Below are 10,977 nucleotides of genomic sequence, written 5' to 3' on the forward strand. Positions count from 1 at the left end.
TAGGGACCATGGTCTCAGGGGACATCTAGTTCAATTGCCATAACATAGTTTATAAAGAAAATGTTCTATATCCTGCTTTTGTGAGTAGTGTCTGGGGTCTTAAAAGCTCGTGGGCAGCCATCTAAGACACTCCAGTGGTCCCACACCATCTGGAGCAAGGGAGAATGAAGAAAACCAAAGACACAAGGGAAAGATTAGTCCAAAGGACTAATGGACCGCAACTACTACAGCCTCCACCAAACTGAGTCCAATACAACTAGATGGTGCCCAGCTACCACCACTGACTTCTCTGATAGGGATCACAATAGAGGGTCCGGGACAGAGCTAGAGAAAAATGTAGAACAAAATTCTAACTCAAGAAAAAAAACAGACTTCTTGTCTGATAGAGGCTGAAGAAACCCAGAGAGTATGGCCCCCAGACACCATTTTAACTCAGTACTTAAGTCATTCCTGAGGTTCACCCTTCAACCAAAGATTAGACAGGCTCATAAAAAACAAAATGAGATTAAATGGGCACACCACCTCACTGACAAGGATAAGAAGCCAGGGAGGGACAGGTAAGCTGGTAATGGGGAATCCAAGGTCGAGAAGGGGAGAGTGTTGACACATGGTGGAGTTGGCAACCAATGTCACAAAACAATATGTGTACTAATTGTTTAATGAGAAACTAATTTTCTCTGTAAACCTTCATCTAAAGCACATTTAAAAAAAATAGTTTACCAAGTTTACCAAGTAGACTTAAAAAAAAAATTTTTTTTTTTTTTAGGGGGGTGGCATTTCAGTCTGAGGGACTAGACTTTCTCTGGCTCTGCCAGCCTAGTGCACATTTCTTTTATTATACTAGAACACCTAATGTCTGTGTCACTCTTACTACCCCTTAATAACATACTTTGTCTGGTCCTTTTCATATGTGGGTGCCTATCTCCCCAAAGGCATCATGTGCTCCTATAGGATAAGAGCTTTGTCTTATCCCTCTTAACCCCCTCATTGTTTATCACACTGTTTTGTATGTAGTAACTTTTCTTATGGATCCAAACGAATGAAAGAATGACAGCTGAGACAATGCCATCTTCAAGAAACTGCTTGCTGCCCAAGTCTTCTATCACATTTCCCCATTCAGAGGCCTGAGATCTTTTGTGTAGAAGAAGAGTTTTAACATGGAATGAGCACATGGATGTTCCTTTTGAGATCCATCTCCTATATAAGACCTGAGAAAGTAGCTCCTTAGACTAAATCTTTTCACTGTTGCAAAATATTGTGAATAAGCTATGTGATTAGCTATTGTGATTAAAAAAATTTTTTTTTTTTTTAGCTATGTTAAAAATCACTGATAAGGCCAAGGAGCCATCATAGAAAAGCGCCCTCTGTTCATGTTATTGTTGGGTGCCGTCAAGTCTGTTCCGACTCATAGCAACCCTATGTACAACAGAAGGAAACACTGTCTGGTCCTGCGCCTTCCTCACAATCGTTGTTATGATTAAGCCCATTGTTGCACCCACTGTGTCAGTCTACCTTGTTGAAGGTCTTCCTCTTTTTTGCAGACCCTCTACTCTACCAAGCATGATGTCCTTCTCATCCCTCCTGATAATATGTCCAAAGTATGTGAGACAAATTCTAACCATCTTCGCTTCTAATGAGCATTCTGGCTGTACTTCTTCCAAGACAGATTTCTTTGTTCTTCCAGCAGTCCGTGGTATATTCAATATCTTCACTATCACCATAATTCAAAGGCATCGATTCTTCTTTGGTCCTCCTTGTTCATTGTTCAGCTTTCACATGCATATGAGGTGATGGAAAACTCCATGGCTTGGGTCAGATGTCCTTAAAGTGACATCTTTGCTTTTTAACACTTTAAAGAGATCTTTTGCAGCAGATTTGCTTAATGCAACACGTCCTTTGATTTCTTGACTGCGGCTTCCATGGGCCTTGATTATGGATCCAAGCAATAAGAAATCCTTGACAACTTCAATCTTTTCTGCTTTTATCATGATGTTGCTTATTGATCCAGTTATGAGGATTTTTGTTTCATGTTGAGGTGTAATCTGTACTGAAGGCTGTGGTCTTTGATCTTCCTCAGTAAGTGTTTCAAGTCCTCCTCACTTTCAGCAATCAAGGTTGTGTCATCTGCATATCACAGGTTGTTACTGAGCTTTCCTCCAATCCTGATGTCCTGTTCTTCTTCATATAGTCCAGGTTCTCAGATTATTTGCTCAACATAAAAATTGAATAAGTATGGTGAAATGATAAAACCCTGATGCACACCTTTCCTAACTTTAAACCACACAGTATCCTCTTGTTCTGTTCAAAGGACTGCCTCTTGGTCTATGTGCAGGTTCATCATGAGCACAATTAAGTGTTCTGGAATTCCCATTCTTCCCAATGTTATTCATAATTTGTTATGATCCACAAAAATGCCTTTGTATAGTCAATAAAACACAAGTAAACATCTTCATGGTATTCTCTGCTTTCAGCCAGGATCCATCTGACATCAGCAATGATATCCCGGGTTCCACGTACTCTTCTGAATCTGGCTTGAATTTCTGGCAGCTCCCTGTCGATGTACTGCTGCAGCTACTTTTGAATGATCTTCAGCAGAATTTTACTTGTATGTGATATTAATGATATTTTTCTATAATTTTCTCATTCTGTTGGATCACCTGTCTTTGGAATGGGTACAAATGTGGATCTCTTCCAGTTGGTTGGCCAAGTAGCTGTCTTCCAAATTTTTTGGCATAGATGAGTGAGCACTTCCAGTGCTGCATCCGTTTGTTGAAGCATCCTCAATTGGTATTCCATAAATTCCTGGAGCCTTGTTTTTCACCAATGCCTTCAGTGCAGCTTGATCCTGTCCCTTCAGTGCCGTCAGTTCTTGATCATATGCTACCTCCTGAAATGGCTGAATGTCGACCAGGTCTTTTTTGGTACAGTGACTCTCTGTATTCCTCTCATCTCCTTTTAATGCTTCCTGCACTGTTTAATACTTTCCCCATAGAATCATTCAGTATTGCAACTTGAGGCTTTAATTTTTTCTTCAGTTCTTTGAGCTTGAGAAATGCCAAGCATGTTCTTCCCTTTTGGTTTTCTATTTCCAGGTCTTTGCACATTTCATTGTAATACTTTACTTTGTCTTCTCAACCCAACCTTTGAAATCTTCTGTTCAGCTCTTTTACTTCATCATTTCTTCCTTTTGCTTTAACTACTCTATGTTCGAAAGTAAGTTTCAGAGTCTCTTCCGACATCCATTTTGGTCTTTTCTTTCTCTCCTGTCTTTTTAATGACCTCTTACTTTCTTCATGTATGATGCCCTTGATGTCATTCCACAACTCATCTGGTCTTTGGTCATTAGTGTTCAGTGGGTCAAATATATTCTTGAGATGGTGTCTAAATTCAGGTGGGATATACTCAAGGTCGTACTTTGGCTTTGGTGGACTTGTTCTAATTTTTTTTCAACCTGAACTTGTATATGAGAAATTGATGGTCTGTTCCACAGTTGGCCCTGGCCTTGTTTGACTGATGATATTGAGCTTTTCTATGATCTTTTTCCACAGATGTAGTCATTTTGACTCCTGTGTATTCCATCCGGTGAAGCACATGTGTGTAGTCACCATTTATGTTGTTGAAAAAAGGTATTTGCAATGAAGAAGTCATTGGTCTTGCAAAATTCTATTATGTGATCTCCAGCGTAGTTTCTATCATCAACACCATGTTTTACAACTACCAGTCCTTCTTATTTGTTTCCAACTTTCACATTCCAATAACCAGTAATTATCAATGCATCTTGATTGCATGTTTGATCAATTTCAGACTGCAGAAGTTGGTAAAAATCTTCAATTTCTTCACCTTTGACCTTAGTGGTTGGTGTGTAAATTTGAATAATACTTGTATTAACTGGTCTTCCTTGAAGTACAAAGCCGTCAGTGATAGGACAGTATCCTTGTAGGCCCATGGATATTGTCCTATCACTGATGGCTTTGTACTTCAAGATAGATCTTGAAATGTTCTTTTTGATGATGAATGTGACCCCATTCCTCTTAAATCGGTTACTCTCTGCATAGTAGACCATATGATTATCTAACTCAGAATGACCAATACCAGTTCATTTCACCTTACTAATGCCTAGGATATTGATGTTTATGTGTTCCATTTCATTTTTTACGATTTCCATTTTCCTAGATTCGTACTTCATACATTCCATGTTCTGATTATTAATGGACGTTTGCAACTATTTCTTCTTATTTTGAGTCGTGCCACATCAGCAAATGAAAGTCCCAAAAGCTTTACTCCTCTATTTTATTAAGGTTGACTCTACTTTGAGGAGACAGCACTTCCCCAGCTGTATTTTGTGTGCCTTCCAACCCGAGGGGCTCATCTTCAGGCACTATATTAGACAATGTTCCACTGCTATTTATCAGGTTTTCATTGGCTAATTTTTTTCAGAAGTAGACCGCCAGGTCCTTCTTCCTAATCTGTCTTAGTCTGGAAGCTCTGCTGAAACCTGTCCACCATGGGTGACCCTGCTGGTTTTTGAATACCGGTGGCACAGCTTCCAGCATCACAGCAACACTAAAACCCCCACAGTACGACAAACTGAGAGATGCATGTTCACAGCTAGGTAAATATCGTCAACAACAACAAAAACATTTGCCACTGAGTCAATTCCAACTCACGGCAACCCCATGCATTTCACAGTAGTTCTTTCCATAGAGTTTTAATGGCTTTGACCTTTTGTAAGTAGATCACCAGGCCTTTCTTCTAGGACACCTCTGGATGGATTCAAACCACCAACCTTTTGGTTAGTAGCCAAGCACTTGACATTTGTGCCACCCAGGGACTCAGATATTGTCAACGCTAAAGATTAATACAATTTCTATTTCAAACGGGGACTGATTAGGGTCAAAGAAATAAAGACATTGAATAATGCTGCTTCTTGACAACCCTCTATGAAAATTCAAAAAAAAAAAAAAAAAGCTCACTGCCATCAAGTTGATTCTGACTCATAGCGACCCCATATGATTTCCAAGGCTTTAAATCTCTACAGAAGCCAACTGCCACATCATTCTCCTGCAGAGCTGCTGATGTTTTCGAACTACTGACCTTTGGGTTAGAGGTCAATTGCTTTAACCACTGTGCCACCAGTGCTCTGAAAATTAGTCAAGTATAACCTAGATAACTGACTGAGGACAGCATCAAGGACAGCTCCAAACAGAATACAGGTTTTTTTTCCCAGTTCAGGGAGACCAGGAATCTGTGTCTCTCTGATTCTTCCCCCTTCAGTCCAAGAGGGCCTCAGTGCTTTTCCAGTTTATATGTGACTTCGTGAGGTCTTGCTGTGGGGCATCCTACAGCTGACAGACCTTCAAGGTGCTCCCCTCCTGTTCTGCAGAAGCATGAGATTAGTAGTGAAGTCTGTGGCTCCCTCCTTAGTGTTGGCAGAGCACCCATTCTTTAATAGTAATGGGATGCAGCACTGATATAATTAGAGCTACAACGAATTGTGACAGTAATAACTGTAAACCAACTATTCTTGGATTTCAGGCAAGCTACCCAGAATTGGAAATTCTCTGGCTGATGATCAAGTGCTGGAATACTGGAATATTTCTATATGACAAGGGCACGTGTGTAGCTGCTAAAAAATGGTGTGGCTTGGCATTGCATTTCCTTGACCACCTTGGCTCCCTCAAGAGAAGCTATGAAACTCAGGTGAGGAGCAAAAGGCTAGGGAAGGGTGGCATGATTTAAGGGACAGATAGGTTATAGCTGGGTTCTCTTTGGCTAGGAGAGGATCTTGATCATTACTCTTCTCAGTGGCTTTATATAACTCCAAGAGTTAGGGGACTGCAAACAGTAGTTTCTTAGAATGGAAACCAGAAAGGATGGAGAACAGAGGGAAACTTAGGGATAGCACATGGAATCTAATTAAGAGGAATGCCAGGAGTGAGCTCTGGAAAGATATAGCATTGTCAATGCCAGTACATGTAGAGAAAGACTGGCCTTTGCTCAAAGTAATGACTGCTTAAAAAAGCATTTTCTCTAGTGGAACTATTCTGAGCTGCAGATTTCTTGGCCATTAACTCTTCAGGAGAGAGGGTTGGTGGGAAAAAAGTCTTGTTACCAAAGTAGAGCAAAGAATCTTCTTTTTTATGTCTTAAGTGCCTTCCCTATTAAACAGACCTAGGCGGCACTGGGTTTTGGGTGGTACATTGGGATCCTTCCTCTCCAAGGTAGTACTGTATTTTCTTCCCAAAGTGATTCCTCAGATCTTAGAAGGTAAATGTTAGACTCTAGTGCCATCACCATCTCAAGAAAAATGTTTGCTATTCTCTTTCCCAGATGAATGTTCTATATAGGGAGTTCATGGAAGCATTAAATAAAAACAAGGGCTCACTTTTTAATGAAGAGTGAGAACTACTGAGACATGGCATATGAGGAGGCAAACGCATAGCAACAATGAGGAACATGTATTGTGGGATGTTGAATATATAAATTTTCACCAAACTTTTTCTTGAGCCTCTGTTTCTGTTTTCTCAGGCCCTGTTTTCACGTTGTTGAATGAAAAATTTTAAAATAAAAACATTTTAATGTTTACCTCAGTGACCAGCTCATTTCTGGGGGGCAATTGAATTTTTCAAGGTGCTGTGGAGTGTATTGAAACAGCCCATGTGAGAGCAAGATGGTTTATGCCCCATGGGAACAAAAGGGACTATTTATCCTGGTCCGACACAGGTTGCATTTTATTCCAGAAGTGCTTGATTTTCCAATACCTGAAGATAACAGAGAATCATAAAATCTTTATTGGAAGAAACTTAGTGGTCATTGGGCCCAGAAGTCTCTCTATGACACCCTTAAGAATTGGTTGTCCGGTCTCAATTAGAACATATTCTATGACAAGGAATTCCTGAGACAGCTCAGTCCACCTTGTTGCTGTCTAATTGGTAGAAAGGCCTTCTTTATACTTAATATAAATCTGTCTTCTATCAACAAGTCCACTTTCGCCAGACAGCCCTTTGGAGAACTTTTTCTTCTTCAGGTTAAATAGCCTCAGAACCCTCAGCTGTTCCTCATATGGTCCAGTCGCCTTAGTTTTCAAGAGCCAAATCCCATGTTCCGGTGAGGTCTGACCCATGCAGAGTTCAGCAGCCTCATTCTGGCTGGACTTCCATTGGTGTACCATAAGATCACATGGGCTTTTTTTCCCCCAGCTGAATTTGTATTAAATTTTTTTAACATTTGTCTTTGAAATAGTTTTATACTTCAGTTGCGAGTAAGCACAAAGAATCGCTGTACACCCTTCATTCAGATTCCCTATTTGTTAACATTTGACCACATTTTCCTTTCTTTCTGAACCATCTGAGATTAATTGGCAGACATCTTGCCCTATATCCTCTTAATATCTCAGTGTGTATTTCGTAAAATCAAGGACACTCACCAACATAACCACAATACTGCCATCAAAATTAGGAAATTTACAATCATACAGTTCTACCATCTAAACTACAGAGCCCATTTCAAATTTTACTGTCCTAACAAAGTTCTTTATAAGTTCAGGGTCTTAAGTTGCACTTTAGTCGTCATGTCTTTTTTTATCTCCTATAGTCTTTTCTTATCTTTCATGACCTTGACATTTTTTGAAGGGTAAAGGCTAATTACTTTGTAGCATGAACCTCAGTTTGGGTTTGTCTGATGTTTCCTAATGATTAGATTCAGATAATACATTTTTGATAGGCATAGCACAGAAGTGATGCATTCTCAGCGTATCATACCAGTAGATACACAATGTTGATTCATACTGTTGTTACTTACTTATCAACTTAGTTAAGATGGTTTCAACCAGGTTTCTCCACTGTAAGTTGAATTGATAGTTTGTACTTAGTAATGAATACGTAATTTTGAAGTACTTTGTGGAAGATACTTTGAGACTAAGTTAATATCTTGTACCCTATTAAACTTTCACCCACTAGTTTTGGCATCCATTGATTCTTGTCTGAATCAGTTTTTACTCTGATGGTTGGTAAATGGTGATGTTTCAATTTCTGTCGTTCTTTCTTCATTTATTAGTTGGCATTGGTAAGGTAGAGCTTTTCCTTCTCCCCCACTTATTTATTCATGTTTTTAAAAATGCTTTTTAGTACAGACTAGTGGATTCCTATTTTATTCAATGGGCTCTAATCCACTACTGTCATTTATTTTGATGCTCAAAGCTGGTCCTTATGTCTTTTAACATGTCCCCATAATTCTTTGAACACTTTCATATTTTCTGGCACAGTGAGATGTTCAAGGTTCAGCTTGTCCTTTCCTCGCCCCAACTCTGGAGTCAGATATTTCCCCAAGGAGCCCTGGTTCCTTTTAATGGAGAATGGTAGTTAGTGCCCAAGATCTAGGTGCAGGTGTGCTCATTGTTACTGGGGTGCCATCGTTTCTAGGTTCTCTCAGTGGACAAGGGTAGGATATAAATGTGTGTATATACATGCACATATACATATATGTGCATATCAATTTATATGTCCCTATATCAATAAAAAAATTTTATATCAATATATTTATTTATGTATAAATATGTGTATATCTATCTATATAAAATCAGTCATCAGTCCAACACCAGAATATTCTTGCCTTCCCCCTTTCTTTATTTGTAACTCTCTTCTGACATCAGAAACCTGCCTCCCATTAACCACATATATTCACTTGTTTAATCTCTTTGTATGAAATCAATCTCCCAGCCTTGCAACTGTCTCCTAACCCCAGTTTCCTGACCATGTTGGCTGCCCCTTTTGGCCCAAGCCCAGTGAACACTCTGGCCAGGTCGTCAGCTGAACCTCAAGCTGAGTTTCTAGCTGACCCCCGCCCCCACCACAGCCCTGGCCCTGGCCCCAGTCCCTACCAAGGGGAAGGGGAAGGGAAAGGGGCCACATCAGTGTTTAAGCAGGCACTTTATATTGTTGACTCACTGGACTTAGTAATCTCCCCTGCACCTTAGTTTATTCCAACTTTTTTTTCCCAACTTATCTTTGAGAACTTAGCTCAAATTTCAGTTCCTCAGAGAAACTTTCCCTGAATAGATCAGGTTCTCTTGTTATATGCTCAGTTCTATTCAGTTTGTAAATATATATTTATTTGTGCAATCATTTGATTAATATCTGTCTCCTCCAATAGCCTTTAAGCTCCATGAGGGCAGACACTACGTTTTCCTCACTATTGTATATCCCCAGTGTTTAGCACAGTGCCTTCATTTTCAATAAATATTTGTTTTAAGAATGAATGAAAACATCTAAGTCTTTTTTTCCACATAATTAATGTCTCAGCTTGTACCTTCAGTTTTTTCTTCAATCTAAGTGCATTTATCACTATTAAATTGCTCTTGCCAGTTAATTTTTTTTTCTTAGATCCCTCCAGACAGCTAATTTTTTTGGATACAGAGTCTATTCTTTATTATGTTAGTTATTCCTCTCAGGCCCACATTTTATGCATACTTGGTCATCATGCCATCTAATGTCTATCCAAATAAATGATAAAATATACTAAACAGGAGAGGACTGAAATAGAGCTTGGTGACATGCTTTTCTGTCCATTCTCTAGGTCTGTTTATTCATGCAGCAAATATTTTCTGAACACTTCCACTATGTATCAGGCACTATCATAGGTACTGGGGGGGAAGCAGTGAGCAAGACAAAGTCTCTCCTTCAAGGAGTTTACATCCTAGTGGGGGTGACAGATAATAAGTAAGTATATTAAAAAAATTAAACTTGGATCCATTAATTAGCAGACTTTGGGATGATCATTTACCCATTCAATAATTGTACTGTCTACATTTTTCTTTCTCACAAGGCTATCATGAATGACTTTGTCAAATGCCTTGCCGAAATCCAGATACACTATGTCTAACATTCTTCTGCTTTACCCAATTACTAAACATGACCCATTTACATTTACTAAGCTTATTTAAAAAAAGAAAATGAGTTTAGTCTGTCTTGAGATAGTCTTAGGTTTTATAAATTCTTTGTGATCACTAGTTCCCTATAAGTACTCTCATGTAAGCCATCCTTTTCAATAATTTATTCTAGAAACTTGCCTGATAATTAAAATGAAACCTACCTAAGGCTTGTGAAATCTATCTTCTTCCTTTTTTTTTTGAAAAAAGAACATATGTTCTTCTCTATGTTTCCAGAATCTCTCTTATTCTCCATGAAAAGGTTACAAACACTAGTTTACTGATCTCATGTATAGGTTTTCTTGACATCCTGAAATATAATTTGTGTAGGCCAAGAAACTTAAAGTCATTTAAAGCAACTTGGTGCTTTTTTACACTTTCTTATCATGATCTTCAGTTCCTCTTACTAGTATCTATTTTACCCTTTCCAGTCTAATGGTCTTTTCCCTTGACAGAGAAGACCGAAACATCTTTGTTGCCTGGTAAGCACTAAAACAATTTTTCATGTTATACCCTTCTGTACTATTTCAGTCTTTTTACATGTGCTTATATTACTTTTATAATTTTAAAAAAACCTAATTCTAACTAAAACAACACAATCTGCCCTAACTTGTAGATTTTAAGGCCTCCTTATTTGCTTCTTGATGCAAACAAAACTGAAAATATCCTCTTTTTCTCACTCATAGAATTAGCTCATTTCAGATAAAGCCTTTCTGATAGATTTTGGCATGTTACTATTTTATATTCATCCTTGATCAGATGCCCTTCTTTCCACATTTTCTTTTCTTTCCACCCTTTCTTCTTCATCCTTTCTGTGGGAAACCGAGGCTCAGAGAGTTGAAGTAACTTAACCAAGTTTACAGAGCCGGTAAATGGCATAGCCATAAAGCAAGATCTGTTGGACCTGTGCTTATTTGCCCTCATGCTATGTTTCTTTCCTCTGAACTTTTTTGAAGTTGGCCTGTTTAAATTTTAGGATAAAATGCCTTACTGTGTCTAGCTTTATGCTATCACAGATGCTGAGATAATATGGCTGCTGTTCAAGCTTCCAC

At 38.8% G+C, this 10,977-nt stretch overlaps 1 protein-coding gene across 1 annotated transcript in view; it reads left to right on the forward strand.

Moving 5' to 3' along the window:
• The window catches only part of TEX11 (testis expressed 11), a 515,004-nt gene extending 508,602 nt beyond the window's left edge, over window positions 1-6,402 (forward strand). Inside the window, 2 exon segments of the mRNA XM_049871470.1 lie at window positions 5,536-5,700; window positions 6,331-6,402. Coding sequence (XP_049727427.1) covers window positions 5,536-5,700; window positions 6,331-6,402 — 237 coding nt within the window.
• Window positions 6,403-10,977: the final 4,575 nt, after the last annotated feature.

This window comes from Elephas maximus, chromosome X (genome assembly GCF_024166365.1).
Source record: "Elephas maximus indicus isolate mEleMax1 chromosome X, mEleMax1 primary haplotype, whole genome shotgun sequence".
Taxonomy (NCBI): Eukaryota; Metazoa; Chordata; class Mammalia; order Proboscidea; family Elephantidae; genus Elephas; species Elephas maximus.